General features: G+C 38.1%; 1 protein-coding gene across 1 annotated transcript in view; it reads left to right on the forward strand.

The window, feature by feature from the left end:
• iqsec3a (IQ motif and Sec7 domain ArfGEF 3a) overlaps nt 1-20,938 on the forward strand; it is a 190,613-nt gene that overhangs the window by 162,590 nt on the left and 7,085 nt on the right. The window contains exons 11-13 of the mRNA XM_079817180.1: nt 3,556-3,717; nt 7,774-7,866; nt 13,530-13,576. Coding sequence (XP_079673306.1) covers nt 3,556-3,717; nt 7,774-7,866; nt 13,530-13,576 — 302 coding nt within the window. The remainder of the gene's footprint in view (nt 1-3,555; nt 3,718-7,773; nt 7,867-13,529; nt 13,577-20,938) is intronic.

Consider the following 20,938-nt stretch of genomic DNA (forward strand, 5'->3'; position numbering starts at 1 on the left):
AAAAACTAATAAAGTATACCAGTCCACCATGTTTCAAATCTCGGGAACTTGGGTATCAAAATTATCCATGACCTTCCCAGTGGTAAATACGACTTGAGAGGCAATTCATGTCTAATTTTTAACTAGAAAACAGTTCCAATAGCATGTGAGGGCAGCATTAGACTTATTTTTGTGTGGTTCCGACAATACTATGTTATGACTTCAAAACAATTTTACCATAGTGCATGATTTGTAAACTAATATATTCTGACATTTGCATCACATAACCAGTTCCAGTATATGTTTGGCTTTTCTGATGTAGTCAGAAAAAAAGCTTCAGTAAATGTGTGTTTGTTTGTTTGTTTGTTTGTTTGTTTGTTTTTTTAAATCTTACATTTGCTTATGTTAACTCTAAAGGTAAGGTTTAGAGTAGGGTATAATGCACATGGTACATTATTTTCGAATACTATAGGGCATTAACCTTTTAGTGTCACTCACCATACATTTAATTTCCATACTGCCACAATATGTACAACCAGCAACATAATGAAAGGTTACCAGATACATGTTCATCTGTTTCAGATAGAACTAAATACACTTTTTGTGCAACTCACAGGACATTTCCTTTTCAAAGTGTCAAAACGTGCAAGAAGCAACGCGATATTATTTTGTGAAAACGTTGACGTTTTTCTAGTGACCCTGCATTGGGTAAATCAGAAAGAGATTAACCTGTATATCATGTACAATGGGGTCCAAAGGTCTGAGAGCCTATTCTCTCTAAGATTTATAGATACACAGCCACAACCTTCTGATGATGCAAATGTTTGTGCAAAACCTGATTCATGTTATTCAGAATGATTTCAGAAAATTTAAAAGAGCATCTTATGTGCATCAGTAAGGATAAATTACCTTTTGTAGAAAATGTTGACGTCACACATTTGTCTTTCATTAGTGACCTAGAAATCTTCCAGAATTTTAAATGTTTCTTTTTCATCAACTCTGATTTACTCTACTACTGGATAACATGGATTGTTGGGTTTTGCACAAACTTGTTAAATCTATGCTAGCTTAAGTTTATACCGTCATTAAAGAAAAAAAGGAGTGCCTAACAATGCTGTGCGTTGTGGCTAACAACGCCCTTCAGCCGTGACTTATTCACGATACAGCACTAACCTTGAGTACCTTATTGCTTTTAAAAAACGGCTACCAATACAAATATTAAAGACTATGTATAAAAAAATATGTAACAATGCAACTTTCATGAAGGAAAATCACTAAGCCTTCCTTAGTTCCATTGTTCCGGACCCGCTTTATATTAGGTGGCCTTAAATACAATGTCCTTACATTCAAATGAATAATTTGATACAATGCACTTATTGTGTACATACATGTTTTTACATTGTGCTGACATAAAAAAAATGCCTGTATGTAATTATACATCTGTCATTAATTTCTGTAGCTACATTTATAATTACACCATTGACCTATCCCTTACACATAACCCTACTCTTAAACTTACCCATACCAACACACCTGTCCCTAATTTTACCTGTATCCTCAATATCAGCAAAAGTGTTTTGCAATATAATATGTACACAATAAGTACATTGTAGGCTACTTATTTTTTGATGTACGTACATAGTAGTTAAGGCCACCTAATATAAAGTGGGACCATAGTTCCTGACTGTGAACAGCAACAGAAGTTACATTATTACGCCATTAGATGGCGGCAAATATGTCTTTATGAATTAGTCAGTAGCGAAGACTTTTATACTGAAAGAATTGAAAGTTGTTGTGAACATGGAGCAAGACACAACTGACAAATGCTTTGACTATTGGGCCAATTAACTCTTAAAAGGACAAGATACGCAGCGGACATTCAAACTGATAAAGTGATACACAGAACTGTGGGTGAAGCGGTCATAACTGTGTTTTATTGTGCTATTGACCAATCAGAATCAAAGACTGGAACTAACCGTTTTATAAAATTACAATATAGTGTATAATGTAATATGTAGTAAGTATAACATATCAAAATAAATGGAAAAACTTGCAAAATAGGAGCATTTTACTGGAACTCTTAGACTTTTGGAATATATATATATATATATATATATATATATATATATATATATATATATATATATATATATATATATATATATATATATATATATATATACAGATTCAGAGAAAACGGACTGTGAAAATTGTTACAAGATAAAAATTCTATATAAAAGCAATTTTCTCAGTTTTACAATTGTGTACTGTGTTTTACCTTTTGTAGGGCAGTGTACGTAACCTGGTCACTATAGAGTGAAGTAAAACTTAATGCAAGATCCAGACAATTATGTGCCTTTCAAATGCCCACTTCACTGATTTACTTCCAAAAAGAAAAAAAATACCACATGATAAATGAAGATGACAGGCACCCTCTCATTTTCCAATTAAGGTGGCCACAAGCATTTCTCTCTTCCTCCCACGATTTCGCCTTCACACACACAAACATTCATGGCAGCTGGGCTGTAATTAAGCGAGATGAGAGTGTTATGGCTCGCGCTCATATTTCGCCCTTCTTGAATCTGTAATGATTGACTGAACAGACTGGATGCGATAGAAGAGGCACAAATGAGTAAATCAACAAATAAACAAACATGTTTTCAGCCACAACCACAGACAATAAAAGACAAAATAATTGCTGAGTGACCAGTCACTGTAGTGATGGAGTTTATAAGGTTTATAAACAGGTAAAAGTGCAAGAAATGAGAAATTGTGTTATAAAGGTGTTATAAAGGTATTATAAATGCATTATAATGGTATTTCTTAACCTGGAATGACATAAGAAGTTTCCGAGCCAGTCTGAACATATTTGATGCTTAACAAAACATCATCTGGCATCTTTAATCAACTGACGGTTATGCTAACATCACTTGGGCTCTATGGGCTGCTGGTCAATATGATCTAATATAGCCAAATAACTATTTAGGCAGTGTTTTAGGTTGATGTGGTAGGTAATTCTTTCTAAAATCTTGCCAATTTCATGATGAAGGTTATGGAAATTATTATAATAACCAATAACAATTATTTTAAATAGAAGCACTACCCCCTGGAATATGTTGAGTTGCTCTCAAGGGTAAACGCGAGCAGTCTCCAAATCCTGGTAAAAAAAAAAAAAACCCTCAAAATGGGTAAAGACTTTGCGTTTCGATTCTCAGATGATTAAGTTTTAATGAAGCAAAATTTTAATTCTGTCATTATTCACTCACCTTCTCATGTTATAACATAAAAGTAAACATTTTTGAAGAATCTTCAAACTGTTCTTTAGTGACAGTTAGTGACCACATCTTTAAAACTGCAAAAGCACACCAAAAAGTATCCTAAAAGTATGATAAAACACATGAGAACTATTTCCATTTTACCATCTATGACGACATTGAGCATTTTTAAATCTGCATGTGAACATGTTCTAGATGTGACCTTTAGGAGATTAAGATTGTCAGTGAATAACAGGCAACATTTTTGCTAATACTGTATGATGTCTGTATTTTGTCTGTCTCATTTTTTGTTTTGTTTCAGACTATCCTCACGCCATCACTATTGTGTCTCCGTGTTCGGGCTCTGATAAGAAGCAGGTGTTAAATTTCTGTGCTCAGAGCGCAGAGGAGCTCCTCAAGTTCGTAGAGGACCTGAAGGAGTCCATCGCCGAGGTGTCAGAGATGGAACAGATACGTATTGAATGTGAGTAGGTTGTGTCAAAATATCAACTGCAATGTGCGGGAGAATGTTAGTGTGTACCTCATTCCACATCATTTGAGCTTGTTAAGGTAAAGTCATTACATTTCTAAGCAAATGGTTTCCATCTGACTGACCCACTGGTGTTTCCTTTTCTTTATGGAAAGGCTTACTTTGAAGGAAGGACCTGAGCCATATGGGGCCAGAGTATTGTAGACTTGTGGGTGGGCTCTTTTGACTTGGGTTAATAATCAGTCAAGTTACATTTTTCTTACTCTGTGATGTGAATCAGCAGTCTTTTCTTGAATACTGTTTCCATGGTAACACTGGATAATGCTGTCCATTTGCTGGGTTAAGAAAAGTAACCTAGTTGTTTGCAGTAGCAGTGAAACAGATGCTGAGACACTTATGATTAATAAAACAAAATTTCCACATGTCCTGAAGAAAATGTGAGTAGCTCTTGCCCATGCAAATCTCTCCACCACAATGCTTGGGTGTTGTAGGTGGTTGCCTGGGTGTTTGCGTGGAATTTATATTAACATTTATGCTTTTCACATACTCTTTTATCTAAAGCAACTTGCAATGCATTTAAAGCATACAGTTCATGCCTTCCCTGGCAATCAAATCCATGACCTTGGTGTTGCTAACACCATGTTCTACTGTTTGAGCTACAGGAAAGTTTAATGGGCACAAATTATGCACTTCCAAATATTTTAGCATTGCACCATTAAACTTGAAATGAACTAAATATTACATTAAGGAGCTCGTGTTTTACTTGACTAACTTAAGTCTTAAACCGATTAAATCTGTTTTAGATCAGTTTAGATCGGTGTGTGCCTCATTACTTCTATATGTTTCAACACAAACAAAAATAAATAAATTTTATACTAAAAAAAGTGTTCTTTGTGGTGTTCATTTTTATTTAATTTTTATATATTTTACCTTATAAATTTACATATAGTTCCTTAATAAATATTTAACTACACTACCATTCAAAGTTGGGGTGTCAGTATTTTTTAATAAATCAATACTTTTATTCAGCAAGAATGTGTTAAATTTATCAAAAATGGCAGTAAAGACATTTACAATTAAAAAAGTTTCCATAAAAATATTAAGTAGCATAACTACTTTCAACATTGATAATAATACAACATTTGAGCACCAAATCATCAATGATTTCTAAAGAATCATGTGACACTGAAGACTGAATTACATTTTAACTATGGTACGCAATATAACATCAACGACGAAAAAATTTTTATGATGTTTTTACTGCTTAAAATTGGACACTAAAACAATATCAATAAACATTTTCATTATTTTTAAATTGATTGATTTATTTAAAAAATGTTACCTCAAGGCAACATTGTACCACAACAGACAAATTGAAACATTTCCATGCAGAAAAAAAATACAATATATATATTTATTGAAAACATCAGGTTTTTTTATTGGAGAAAATGTGGAGATGTGACCTGTGCTGAAGGAGGAAACAAAATGGACACCTATGGGGCATGTGACCACTGTTTTGCACTTTCAATGATTAGTATTTGAGTTCTCATCCCCTGAGGTTTGACCAATACATGGGAGTGTAATATAAAAATATATATATATATACAAAAAAAAATGTCACAGCTATGCTCATTTTAGTTTCATTTTCACTGTCTGCTTTGCTTCCATTTGCCTGTATTCTCATTAGTCTCCTGGTAACTCATTTCAATCTTGTTTGTTACTATGGTTACTCATCAGTTCCCTCATTTACCACACCTGTGTTAATCCAATCATCCTTGTTTGTACTAGTTTATATTTGCCTGCCTTTTCTTCCCTTTGTCATGTTTAGTTAGATTATGGTTAATTCTTTGTAAATAAAGTCTTTTTGCATTGCTCTTCTTCATCTGCTGTCTACCTACACCACACGTTTGCAAAAACGTGACAGCCTGGATGCAACACTGTACCCTAGAGGGTTTTAAAATATCTAAAATGTTGATAATGTTTTTTCAATATTACTGCTTTACTGCATTTCTGATCAAATAAATGCAGTCTTGGTGAGCACAAGAAAATCACAGACATTTGAACACTATTGTGTTTAAATGTATTAAGTATTTCAGTTCATAAATATTTATAAATATTTCTGTGTACAAATGGACCAATACATTTCTGTTTGATATCATCTGCGGCTGTCATGCACTGAGGGTTGCAGCAGGTAAAATAAAGAGATGGATTTAAGAACAAAATTCAAAGATAACAAAATACTCAGGATTTCTCACAAATAGCAGGAACAGTACAAGCATCAAACACACCATGGTCTCATTGTTAATACGTAGGTATTAATATGTGGGCTACTATTTATCTATGCTATTTTTTTTTTTAAATATAGTGCTTTCCTTGTGCGTTTGTCCTTTAGGACTCTCACTGAGCTGTTTTGATGTTCCATAATAAATGAAAAGTTTCACTTGTATAGTGTAGTCAGGCTTTCAAATATTCTCTGAAGGAATTGAGGAGGAAAGATAGAAAAGCAGGAACAGAGAAATGTCTTTTGGTTTCCATGAGGGAGAAAGACAAAAAGAGAAGAGAGAAAGGGCTGAGTGCCACTTGGACATCAAAGCATGTTTTCTGCTGAGGCCAGTTGGTTTTCATTACACCCTGTGTTAGAAAGAGCAAGGGTCCATGGGAAGTCTTGTGCTGTTTGTGTATCTGTGTCAGCAGTTTCACTGGGAACAGAGAGATAAGCACCTTTACTCTCTTTCAGGAATACAGCTGTACTTGAACTGAGAGCTGTCATCTACACAGCTACACATCCTTTCTTTTCCACATAAAGGGACTCCTCTTTACAATCTAAGCATGAATAAATGCACTTGTGCATTGATATTTTTACTTGCATTTCATGTCTTTGTCTTTATTTTAGCACATAAAGGGCAACCTTTATTTGCAGTTAATTTGTGATGAATTGAGGCAGGCAATCTGCTATCTTGAGATACAGAGGGGCTTCATTCTTGCTACGCAAGAGCTTCTCTTAATCTTACTGTTTTAAAATAACAGAAGACTAGAAAAATAAAGGAGAATATTTCAAATAATAGTAAGGGGATGAATAGTACATAACTCAGAAGATCACTAGAGATACTTTGGAGATGAATAAACCACACAAACATGGGGGGTGTTTACATGACACCTTTTTGCAACTAAAAACGTTAAAATGTTATGTGTTTTGGCTTTTCATTTACACGACAGCAGCGTTTTGGCGGCCTGAAAACACAAACTTTTGAAAACAGGTTTCAAAGTGCAAGTTTTTGAGCGATAACGTTATTGTCCCCATGAATTTTTTTTTTTTTTTATTGCATTTTTATAATTAATCACACTAAATTAATATGCTAAATTGATAGCCGATTATATACGTCATTATTTGAATAATTACAAAAAAATGTTTGTTGAAAATGGTATAAACTTTTTTTTTTCAAAAACACATGAATCAACAAACAATATTTAATTCAACCATTCAAACTAGATTAAAAAAAATCATTATTATTATTATTATTGTTATTTGTCATATACAGTATTTTCTTTCAGTTGTTGTCAGCATACCTTATCTATTCTCAGGAATTTATCTATTCTCCTTTTATCCTTCAACTTATAACTGTAATAAATATGTTTAATTAGGTAGCATGCTTTGTTTTAGTATCCAGATGATTGGTTGTCAGCTATTCTTTGTGCACTCACAGGTTTTATCAAAGCTTATTCCTTTCTAATGGCTTCATTAAATCAGAAGGCATATTTCCCTTTAAAAAAGTCCTAATGTAGAGCCAGAGCTTTCTTACAATTCTTTCGGAGAAGGAAAAGCTCCTTTGTAGCCTGATTAGAAATGACAGGCAATTATCATCAAGCCCTGGGTGTAAGTATGGTGAATTGGAGCGCTGCGGTTTATGGCCAGACAACTCAAGGTTTCGAGCATGCAAACTGTTGTATGTATTTAGCTGTTTTGTGCCTGTTTGTTGGTCCGTTTAGAGAGTGTGTGTATTTGTGTTTCTGGCATGGACTTGCAACTCTCCTTGTCTTGTCTTTTTTTAGGGGAGTTGGAGAAACAACAGGGGGCCAAAACTCACTCCATCAAAAACAACGGGACTCAACTTGAGTTGAAGGGAAGGCTAGGTTCTCCTTCAGGTACTTTACAACAAACACACTCAGACACACATTTATCTGCTGTATTTCATAGTTCAGTACCAGACAATCGAGAACTTTATGTGTTTTAAGGCATCACAGAGTCCAGAATTATGTTGCTAATCACAGGTGATTGCATCAAATTAGCTTTTTGCAGAGGAGCCGAGTAGGTAGACTGGCACCCCAGCAGGGTACAGAGGACATGGTGACGGGACGTGGCGTCTCCAGTCCCTCCCTCAGGGAACGAGGGTTATATATGTAACGAGATGTTCCCATTCAGTCGGTCACTCTCGACACCACGCCGGAGTACCGACGAATAGGAATCCCTACCAAAGCGCCATGGCCTCTGTCCCCTTCCAGTGCCCTGTGTGAGCCACCTGAACTCTCTTACCTGATGAGATGGGGCTTACACCGAGAAGTTAATCACTGCTGTTCCTCATGACACACTCAGTGACTTATTGGATAACACTGGAAAAGCGTGCCCTAGTGGAGTTATGTGGAGTACAATGCTGAGTCGTAACCCACAACTGAGAGGGGGGCTCCAGCACCACTGATGGGGGGGGGGGAGCTCTCCCAAGGGAAAGACCAGGGCTTCCGTAGGAGCGACCGTGGAGAAATATATGGGATCCCCACAGAGTCACTCATATAACCCCAGCCCAATACCGGTTCTCAAGGATTCAGCGGCAAAGGGCCTGATGCCAGACGCTGCGCCACGTCTGGCACTGAGGGTGATGGAGGACTCGTCAGAGTTTGCTTCTGGAGAATATAAGCACTGTAGCGCAGCAAGCCGACAAGAGCCATGGCCTCTCAGTGCTTCTACACATTTGAGGTGAGAACACAGGAGGAAACCGGCTCTACACGTAGGCTATAGAATCTATCAAACGTGTTGGGTGTCACCCAGCCCGCAGCTCTACAGATGTCTGACAGCGAGGCGCCACATGTCAGCGCCCAGGAGGATGCAACACTTCTAGTAGTTCCAGCAAAGTCTTCATAGACAGGATCTTTAGCTCTGCTGACTGCAAAGGCTCAAATGGGGCATTCTGAAGTGCTCGGAGCACCAGAGCAAGATCCCAAGAGGGTATGGAGGGAGGTCGAGGAGGATTTAACCGTCTCGTCCCCCTGAGGAACCTGACGACCAGGTTGTGCTTCCCAACCGTCTTACCTTCTACGTGGTTGTGATAGGCAGATATAGCAGCAACATAGACTTTGAGGGTGGAGGCAGTTGCAGGATGTAAAGCACAGACGCGATCGAACATCTTCGGGGGTTTTCTCTGCAAGAAGAACACCACTCGTCGAACAGGTTCCAGTTAAAGCATAAGCCTGTCTTGTAGACGGTGCTCGTGCCGAAGTGATGGTGTTACCTACCTCTCGGGGTAAGTCATCCAGAACCTCCACGTCCCGTTCAGGGCCCAGACATCGGGCGCCACCAACAGGACCTGCTTCTCATCCTCTCTGACCTTGCACAGTGTCTGTACAAGTAGGCTCACTGGGGGAAATGCATATTTGACCCCGGGGCCAGCTGTGCACGAGTGTGCCACAGCCCTCCGAGCCCCCTGACGACCGGGAGACCTGCTTCTGCAACGCGGGAGCGGAGGCAGACACAGGCGGCCGCCCTCGGTGACGAGCAGGCTGAGGTGCTGCAAGCGGCAGGGTGGAGACAGCAGCTGACCGCCGTGGCAGGATGTGACTGATCGCCTCAGTCTGCTTCTGTGCGGCCGAGAACTGCTGGGCGAAGTTCTGGACCGCGTTAGAGAGGCCGGTCTGGGACATGGGGGAATTAAGGAACCTGATCTTTTCGGTTTCCTTCATGTCGGCCAGACACAGCCAGAGATGGCGTTCCTGGACCACCATCGTGGATATCACACGACCCACTGGGGAGCACAGGGAGATAGAGTCTAGATGCCACTCCGAGATGATCATGTTCCCACAGTGAGAACATGAGTCATCCACCAGCGCTGCCTCAGCGTGCTGAATGCCCAAACACGAGATACAGCGCTGGTGACCATCCCTTGGTGACAGGTAACCACCGCATCCAGAAACACAGATAGAATGTCATCTTTGCTCCCAGCTGTCTTGGAGAGAGTCCGCTATCTCTGTTATGTGCTGCCATCCCTTTGTAGCTTCCATGTATGCCGTCAGGTGTTACGTCATGACGCAACACCAATCAGGATTGGAATAGTATCATTCTTACTTCAGATGTGCTACCCTAAGGGAGCATCCCTGAAGTGTCATTAGATGCAGTGTCTCATTCCCTTCTCAGGGAACAAGGGTTACAGTCATAACCAGAGACTTGTTCACACACTATTTGTTTACTGTACAAAGTTGCTGTCTGTGTACAGTGTTTCAGATTAGTTAGCATACTGCTTTAGATGCTAGCTTACCTAGACACAGGCCCGGCGCCATGAGGCATTGCCCCCTCAGATCTGATTTGTGCCCCCTCAGTTTTAATTTGACCCCCACCCCCAAATCATTATCGATTTTAACCCTTTGACGGGTATTAAAACGTTCAGTGTTTCATGTGGTCAACTGCTAAATTCAAACGTGCTTTCACAATTTGGTTAGTGCTGATCCAGAGATAAATGCACCCAGCGGTTTTCATATATCACAACTATTCAGGGTTTTCAACCACATAATATTTTAGGTTTCAGACATTTAAATACACATAAGTACTAGCAAAACAAATCATGTCTATTGAATCAGCAACAATAATCCTTTTTAATTATAATTTGACTACATGTTTTATTCTTATCTGATACACATTGTGTTGGTAACTTTAAAGTTTACTCTATTCTTCTGCCAGTTCACCGGGCACTTACTTTCATGTATTTTGGGAGATACATTCACTTACCTGTATTTGACAATCTGACTATATAAGATAGTTCATGATATAGTTAACGGGTTTGCAAATATTTAAAATAAAAAAGGAAAAATAAAATAAAAGCGATACATCTGTCAGCGCTATCGTGGCAGCGGTTGCTTCCTCCTCTCCACCACCCCAAGAATGCAATTTTAACCGAGAGGAGCCCAACTAAACAAATACCCCCCTGGTACACGATGGCCCCCTCAAGAGTTATGAATGCTCCCCTCCACCCCCAGTTTGTGTGTCCTGGTGCCGGCTCTGCCTAGACAGTAGATGAGGTAAAAGTGAGGTAGCTAGGTTATGGAACATGGAATGGAGTTTGAGAGTTTTTTTGAAAATGGAGACAGGAAAATGGAGACAAAAATGGAGACAGGATGATTGCATGCATTCTACATCTGTGCTTTCTACTGTAAGAAATGAAGTGTGATTTGTTGTTGTTTTGTTGACGTGAGTTTTAATACAGCAGTGACCTACAGCACACCACAAAAGTCACACAAAAATGCAGTCTAATGAACCAGCCACCAGACTTAAGTCCAGTATAGAACTTTGTGTAGTGCTTTTTCCCCCTGTTGCATGCAAATACAAATGTTCCTATTACATGCACGATTAATCTAATGTGATTTAAATAGAGATATTTAAATTGTAATACTAGTAGTATTTATTTAATATGTGCTTATTTAAATAATTTTGTTTTTTTGTCATTTTTTATTGTATTACAGTAATGAGAATCATATTTTAGGACATTTAATAAGAATTAAAATATATATATATAATAATTGAATATAAATTATATATTATATATATCAACATTTATTTAGATATATTTTATCTATGTATTCATTTATTATATTTATAATAATATATTTTATATAATATAATATCATTTATTAGCCTGGGAAAACCCAGACAACTTCCGGCAAATTTAGATTTGCTCTGCAAGTAGTCTGGCAAAGAGCCCATTCAAACCCATTTCTAAGCCCCAGAAATCGAGGCACCAATCAGAAACGTTGAGGCGGGCTTTACACGATGACGACATCGCAACGACAGTGAAGCAGATTCTGTACACTGACTACAAAGATGGATGCAGCAGTGGAACATCACTATCAGCTATCGCGGCTGTTTTAAGCGATTTAAACTTTTCCATTCCGTTAAAACCAGAGCAAAGAACAACACAAGAAGCCTTCATATCTAAAAAAGATGTTATCGCTGTCTTACCGACTGGACTCGGCAAAAGTCTGCTTGTCTTAGCGAGAGCCCTCTGGTAGTGTTAATGTTTCACAAAATATAGTTTTAAGTCCTTTTCAGGCGAGAATGTAGTTGTTTTTAAAGCCAAAATCTGTGGTTTATTTATAAAGAGAGCGCCTTTTTGAAAATTTGATCTGCCGTTTTTGGAGTTGTGAGCTCCAGTGGACCAGCGGCGCTCAATTGCTCAACCCCACCGAGAGGCGCCTTTCCTCGGCCAGTCCTTCTGCCGTCTGCCGCTGGCTCTGATGTGAAGATATGATTCGTCTTGTGTAGATCTAACGGCTGATCTTTGCTCACATTAATCTATCATTTGCTCCCTGACAGATCGTTTTGTCTGAGGGCAAAGTGAAGTTTCATAACTTTATATTTGTAAGCTATTAAACTTTACCGTTGTAGTCTCCTATAGCGCTGACTTTCTTTGACTGAATTGCTTTATGTATTGTATAGCTTCTAATACCTTTTACTTATACTTTTAAAATGGATATTGATCACGCATTAAACTAACATTTAGCAAAAAGAGACTGGGTTTTGTCATATCTCATTGTATTACAGTGATAATCATAGGCTATATTATGCACACATGATATTACATGTTTTTATGTTTTAATGTAAACGAAAAGAGGCCGGGTTTTTTAAATATTTCGTTTAGTTATATACATGCATTGAAGATAATATGCATTGCCTTCACTACATTTGTGTGGCTATAATATGTTTAATATTAACTACCGGTATTACCGTCATCGGGAGTTCATTCTCCGGAGTCAAACTTGGTAAGTCACGGACGCAAGTTAGAAGTTCGCGTACAAAATATGTCATAAAACACCACTGCCTCATTTCATAAAAAAAAAAAAAACTTAAACATATTAGCCACACACATGTGGTTCAGGCAACGGGTAGTTAGGCCTACATTCATTATCTTATATATTTATAATTAAACGAAGTATAAAACACCCTGCCTCTTTTCGTTTACATTTTAAAAATATTTAAACATTAATATGTGGTTTAGGTAAGGTGACCAGATTTCTGAAATGGAAACCGGGGACATTTCCTATTTGAGAACACAAGTACAGACAAGAACGCATATTGAGAAACGGCCAGAGTCTCAGATGTTTCTCCGTCGCTCTGCATACGTCATCTCCCTCATCGCTCTGATTGGTTTTAGGTCTATCCAATTGCGCCGAGAGGCATTCGAGCGACGCCCGTTGGTGACGCCCCTTTGGAAATGATTTGTCTATGAAGCTTTGCCAGACCATAACTCAGTTACTACTGAGAATGGTCTGGTTTTAACCAGGCTAATTATTTATATAATTATAATTTTTTTACACTGTGACATTATTTTATATATTATAATATTATATATATATATATATATATATATATATATATATATATATATATATATATATATATATATATATATATATATATATATATATATATATATATATATATATATATATATATATATATATATATATATTATTTTACAAATGATCATCCTGTACTGTATTTATTCAACCATTCTTCAATCTTCAGTCTGATCTGGATTTTTTTCTTACAGACAAACCAGAAATGAACACATCACAGAGCGGACACAATGCAGTAGAGGTAAGAGCTCAGTGTTCTCGCAGGTAAGTCCCTACAGACCCCTAGAAGCATCCGTCAAACAACGTCTGTAGCTTACAGCGCATGGAACACATTAAGTTAGTGAACAGGAATTAACAAGCTACAACAGCCATATGTTCCTGCTGGAGTGAAAATGCAGTGTCCTCAACCAGACGACCTTCCACTTCCCCTCAAGCCATTCTAAACATTATCGCCGCCAAACCCAAAGTCAACAGCAGCCCCCTGGAGGTAAAACTCATCTGTGCACTGCTGCCGCCTCCTGTTAAATTAACACTGCAGTGTGGGGGAGACTTTCAAGAGCATTGTCAACAGAGGCGCAGCTTTGAAGAAAAGAGTTCAGAACCAAACTGTTCCTGAGAAAATGGATAGAAGAGAGTTTTTCAAAGGACGTTACACAAGCTTTCCATCAATGTGGTAGCACTTAGAAAGGGAGTATTATTTATCAAAACTACTCAACAGCATAACTAAACTCTCACTCAAACATGACTATATGTCTGTTTTTTTATTACTGTTATTATTACATGATAAAATCAAGTTGCGATAATTGTTAGACTATGTGCATATACACTAACTTAAAGGATTATTAGGAACACCATACTAATACTGTGTTTGACCCCTTTTCGCCTTCAGAACTGCCTTAAAGCTACACTGTGTAACTTTTTTAGTTTATTCTTAGCTAAAAACACTTAGTTCTTTCAAAAATATATGTGCTCATTAATGTATATTTACTTCTTTCAAGTAATAAAGTATTCTCGTAAGTTTATAATATGCCATTGAAAATACATACGGGTAAGGGGTTCGAATGCGGGTCGCCATGTTGCCCCTCCATCTTGAAAGTACATTAGCCAAAGAGGGACATACCCGTGAATTCAAGCTTCGCCTTTCGCATTTTAACACTCGATGGCACCGTGTCGAATGTGGACGAGGTCGAACTGGAAGCCATATTAATCTTGGACTAAATCGGCCACCGTAGGAGTTAAAACAAAATCGGAATTGAGAGGAAGAGAAACTAATATTCACTGGATGGGCATATACCTTTTAACCGCTAGATGGGAGAAAAATCACACAGTGTAGCTTTAATTCTACGTGGCATTGATTCAACAAGCTGCTGAAAGCATTCTTTAGAAATGTTGGCCCATATTGATAGGATAGCATCTTGCAGTTGATGGAGATTTGTGGGATGCATATCCAGGGCACGAAGCTCCCGTTCCACCACATCCCAAAGATGCTCTATTGGTTTGAGATCTGGTGACTGTGGGGGCCATTTTAGTACAGTGAACTCATTGTCATGTTCAAGAAACCAGTTTGAAATGATTCGAGCTATGTGACACTGTGCATTATCCTGCTGGAAGTAGCCATCAGAGGATGGGTACATGGTGGTCATAAAGGGATGGACATGGTCAGAAACAATGCTCAGGTAGCCCGTGGCATTTAAACGATGCCCAATTGGCACTAAGGGGCCTAAAGTGTGCCAAGAAAACATCCCCCACACTATTACACCACCACCAGCAGCCTGCACAGTGGTAACAAGGCATGATGGATCCATGTTCTCATTCTGTTTACGCCAAATTCTGACTCTACCTGAATGTCTCAACAAAAATCGAGACGCATCAGACCAGGCAACATTTTTCCAGTCTTCAACTGTCCAATTTTTGTGAGCTCGTGCAAATTGTAGCCTCTTTTTCCTATTTGTAGTGGAGATGAGTGGTACCCGGTGAGGTCTTCTGCTGTTGTAGCCCATCCGCCTCAAGGTTGTGCGTGTTGTGGCTTCACAAATGCTTTGCTGCATACCTTGGTTGTAACGAGTGGTTATTTCAGTCAAAGTTGCTCTTCTATCAGCTTGAATCAGTCGGCCCATTCTCCTCTGACCTCTAGCATCAACAAGGCATTTTCGCCCACAGGACTGCCGCATAATGGATGTTTTTCCCTTTTCACACCATTCTTTGTAAACCCTAGAAATGGTTGTGCGTGAAAATCCCAGTAACTGAGCAGATTGTGAAATACTCAGACCGGCCCGTCTGGCACCAACAACCATGCCACGCTCAAAATTGCTTAAAGAGCACCTATCATGGAATTTTGACATTTACCTTTCATGTAGTGTGTAGCATAGATCTAAGTGAACAAAAACATCCTGCATAGTTTGAAATATGACAGTGCACCGTATATATAGTTATTTTCTTTCAAAAGTAAGAGTCGGCTCTGAGTCATTTTTAAGAATCGTTAGAAGACCGAAGCTTTTTCTCTGACTAGATGACGTCAACTTGTCAAGTTATTTGAATACGATACGCCCACTTATTGCGCTCCAAGACGCCAGTGAAAACTAGAAAACATCATGGCAACGAGAAGCTGTGTTCTGAAGTGCGACTCAAAAGCAAACTTTTTTCATCTGCCCAAGGATGAGCATTTGAAGACTAAGTGGCTTGAAGACAAACCATACATCGTCGCGATTGAGTGTTTATTAGTCGTCAAATGTCTCTATTTGCATGTTTCGCGATCTCAGGAAGCTTTTATTATGGACTTATATTATGGCACATGGTATCTTCTTCGTCTGTCTGTACCATAAATGGATTACATGTGCACAGAGCGCCCTCCGGCTGCCAGTATGAATTGAAAACAACAAATAAGAGACATCTGCGTATTTTGAGGAAGTATTGAATAAAAAATACTCCTCTGTTTAGAAATTTGACACAGACATATGAGAATCTATCAATATGTCTCCTCATCTGCACACTTTTGAACTAAAAGCCCTGAGGGATGTTGATTTGTCGCGAGTCTTCGTGAGGAGAGTTTTTTATGAATGAGATCAGCTGAGGCTCATATTACAATCAAATAGTACCGACGCGGTTTTCATATTCATAACTCCTGACACATATTAACAAATTACTGTCACTATAAGACTTTGATGGGCGTTCCGTTTCCGAAAATATCTGCACAGACTACCAATCACAACTGACTGGGTCATCGGACCAATCACCGCAGATTAGCGTCACGTAAAGGCGGGGTTTTGAAAAGTGAATCACTAAAGGAATCATTTGAGAATCGCTGTCAAAACAGGTAAAAATAAATGCATATTATAAGAAAACTAAAGTCTTTTTTGTCATTGCATGCATGCAAAACTGTTGTTGGGGACTTCTAAAACAATATTTGGAACATTTTAAATGCCATGATAGGTGCTCTTTAAATCACCTTTCTTTCCCATTCTGACATTCAGTTTGGAGTTCAGGAGATTGTCTTGACCAGGACCACACCCCTAAATGCATTGAAGCAACTGCCATGTGATTGGTTGATTAGATAATTGCATCAATGAGAAATTGAACAGGTGTTCCTAATAATCCTTTAGGTGAGTGTATGTGCTGGTTGCAGCAAAAACAAGTTGGCAGGATCGATCAGTGGTTCTCAACTGGCCTACTTAACATTGGCTATACATAAATTGTTAGAAAAGGTCTAATACTGATGAATAAACAGTAGGCCTAAAAAAGGTATGGCTTTAAATACCAGTCCCAAACTAGTTTTTATTAATACAATTAAGTTAGTATGAACCACCAGTCATTAAAAAATATACAAAATAACACAAAGTGAAAATAACATGGCATTTTGGGGTTATGGAAACAACAGTTGCCATGGTGAATACACAATACTAACATGTACTAACTAACTGTTAATGAAACATGGAAGCTGCTCCTGAATAGAATGAGTATGCCTGCATGCAAATCCTTCCCAGCTAACACACAACGTACCAGTTATGTGATTTATTGGTACTTTCATGACTTACTAATTGAAAACGTAACTACAACGATGCATGCTCATAGTTTCTTTTGCACTTGCAGTGAGGTGATATACAGTGCGTGCCACTGCATTTGCAATTGAAGAGTGTGCGCTTCGAGCACAGTATAACGTCTGACAATAATGATAGAATAATGACACTGACCACATCTCATCAGACCGCAGATATCGAAACGTGTTTTTCTCAGGCACTCTGACAGAAATGTCAACAGCTTTCACGCACGTCTTTCAAAATAAAAACATTCTTGCATCAGAAAAACATTTAGAATTACGTTTTTTGTTGTTGATGTTTCTTTGACTGCCCACTCCACGACCCACTCAGATCGGTCTTGTGACCCACTTTTGGGTCATGACCCACCAGTTGAGAAACACTGATCTAGATGCAGCAGCTACTTTTAGTTAGAAACAAACTCAAATCTTTACAAAACACTGTAGAATCTCAGGATCATTAACAGAACAAACACGTAATACTGTACGCATGTGTAAACACGTAATAGCATCGTTTCACTTTGAAACCGTTTTCAAAAGCTTGCCTTTTCAGGCCCCCAAAATGCCGTTGTCATGTAAATGAACGGCCAAAAAGCATAAAAAGTTTAAACTTTTCCGTTGAAGATGGTGTTTTGTAAACATACCCTTTGCACTGACGAGGACAGACAATGAAGTGAAAAAAAAAAAAACAGGGCTTAACTGAGCAAACAAATCAACTAAATGAACATCAGGTGCAAACGATAATCAAACAGTGAGTAACCTAGGAGTCAAAAGACAGAAGTTGGCAAAAACCAACTAATTGTAAAACTCAAGCAGATAAAACATGGCATAACCCTGACAATTTGCTTACTGTGATGTGAGTGACATGTTTTTAAATCACCATATTAAGTTTTAAAGTAGTTAAAAATATGTCATGGAACTTGAACTTGAAACTGCATTATATCAAGTTATTAAACTGACTGAACCAAAATAAAATAAAATATTCAAAAAATATTCTTATACTACAAGTGCACATTCAGTACAATTAAGCACACTTTCTCAATGGTGTATTAACAATTGGTTAGTTCACCCAACAATTTAAATGATGTAATTTAGTACTCACCCTCATGCCGTTCCACACATGTAAGACCTGCAAATTAAGATATGTGACCCTGTCTGTGAAAACCCAGCTAAAGTAATTTTTTTGTCATTCGCTGTTTTATATATAAAATCATCCTACATAATGTAAAGATCATTCTGTGAAAATATAACCTTGATATCTTTAATATTGACTGAGTAAGATCATTTAGCTGAATTTCGGCCTCAGAAAATCATGATTTTGAGAAATTCCAATTTTAAAATCAAGCTTATTTTTGAAATTGTAAAACATTTTAACCATTATTATTCTGATAATGTGCCATATACCACATTAAAGCTAAGATTCTCCCATTTTCAGTGATATAAGACACATTTATGGGAAAATTCTTCTATTTATTATGATGTGCATGTCCAAAAAGCGTGAAACATTGAAATTAATGGGGGCACCACAAGAGCTTGATTTACCAAGTCAGTTCACTCTAATGATCTGTAGGCTATAACTTTATTAGTAAAATGAAATCTCAGTAGAAAATGTCATTAATAGGCCTATATATATCCATTAATATATAAAACATCCATAGAAAATCTCACTGTGTAACATTTGGAGTAAATCCAGGACTAGGCCTAATGCCCTAACAAGTTAACAGGTCAGTCTCAAACTTTGTGCAGATAGTTAGTCATAACTGTGAATCTTCACTTGTCTCACAATTCGATTAGATTATGATTCATTAGGATTTTTTCATGGCTCATTGTACTTAATAACTCTTTTAGTCTACATAAAGCACGTCCTGCACTTTATGTTCTCATTCATGCATGTTCTATTCGTATAGGTTTACAAACCGAAACATCAGACGCAAGAGCTTTGCTTCCGAAGGACACACGCAACTTTTTTGTATTAATATATAATACGGGTTCTTTATTTAGCCTACAAAAAACAGTAGGCCTATATTAATCATTATTAATTAAACTATCAGCTGTTCTGTCCCTTGCCTTTCGCATGCCGCGGCCGCCCTGTCAGAGAGCGAATTCATAAACCCAGCGCATCAGCATCCAAAGACCAAACTATTTAGACACTTAGCAGCCATTAAATGTCTTTAAAATAAGATGGATATATCGGCAGAAGGTGGAGTTAGGAAACAAATAAACTGTTCCTGAAATGTCAGTGATGACACAAAGAAATCCACACAGAAATCGGAACCCGGCTTAAGTCGCCGTTTTCTTGCCTTTCCCGACACTGATCTGATCCTTGGTCGTGCGGATTGATATTATGGTCTGTTTGCACTTTGTAATTGTAAAAAATACGTTTCTGAACCGAATAATGATATAAGAATCTTATGTTTCTGCGTCCAAATTAAACAAAGAGACGATTCAAATCAATATTTAAGAAGCCCACGTCCAGTATTTTTTGGTGCAAAAAAAAAAAACGTAGCGTCAATAAAATCGTTAATTTCAGTATTTATAATATTATAAATGAAAAATTGAGTACTGCATCTCAAAGCCCTTGGTATAATCTATCATTTACAGCAATAAACACAAATTGCCTGTTTTGGTCATTTTTATGGCTATGACTACTTTGACGCTCTATATCTCCTAATTAGATTATGCGACTTTAGCCGGGGTTTCACAGACGGGGTCACATATTTTTGTTGACATCCGATGGCTCAGTGAGGCCTGCATAGCCAGCAATGACATTTCCTCTCTCAAGATCCATTAATGTACTAAAAACATATTTAAATCTTTTCATGTGAGTACAGTGGTTCAATATTAATATTATGAAGTGACAAGAATATTTTTGGTGCGCAAAAAAACCTAAATAGCGACTTTAGCCGCGTTTCCACCGCGGGAACTTTCCCCAGGAACTAGAGACTTTGGGGTGGTACTCGGTGTGTTTCGACCGCAGGAACTGGGGTCTAAATAAAGTTACGGGTAAAGATTTCCCCCTCAAAACAGCCGTGCTCGTGAGGTAGTACTTTTTCAAAGTTCAGGAACTTTCGGGGGTAGGACTTGGGCGCTGAACATGCTGATTTGCTGGTTGAGCTCACGTAGCAATTTATTTCAACCTAAAAGTCTGTTGCAGTGCGCGCAGGAAGAGTTGTTAACTATTTGAATCAACAATGGAGTTTAAAAAATACGACCGATGGGCCGACGGCGAGGTTCAGGCTTTATTAAGCGTATTTGCGGTGGACGAAATCCAGTGGTCTCTGGAAAGTCGCGTGCAGCCCTACGTCACCGGACTAATCTTCACGGTACTTTCGACCGCTATGGAAACACAGACAGCAGCAGGTCTGGGGGAAAAAGGTTTCCTGGGAAAAAAGTTCCTGGGACAAATTGTTTCGGGCAATTTCGGTGGAAATGGGGCTTTATACAGTGATGGCCGATTTCAAAACACTGCTTCATGAAGCTTCGGAGCGTTATGAATCAGCATATCAAATCAGTGGTTCGGAGCACCAAAGTCACGTGATTTCAGCAGGCGGTTTGACACGATATCCGAATCAT

The sequence above is a fragment of the Gobio gobio genome (genome assembly GCF_949357685.1).
Source record: "Gobio gobio genome assembly, chromosome: 5".
NCBI lineage: Eukaryota > Metazoa > Chordata > Actinopteri > Cypriniformes > Gobionidae > Gobio > Gobio gobio.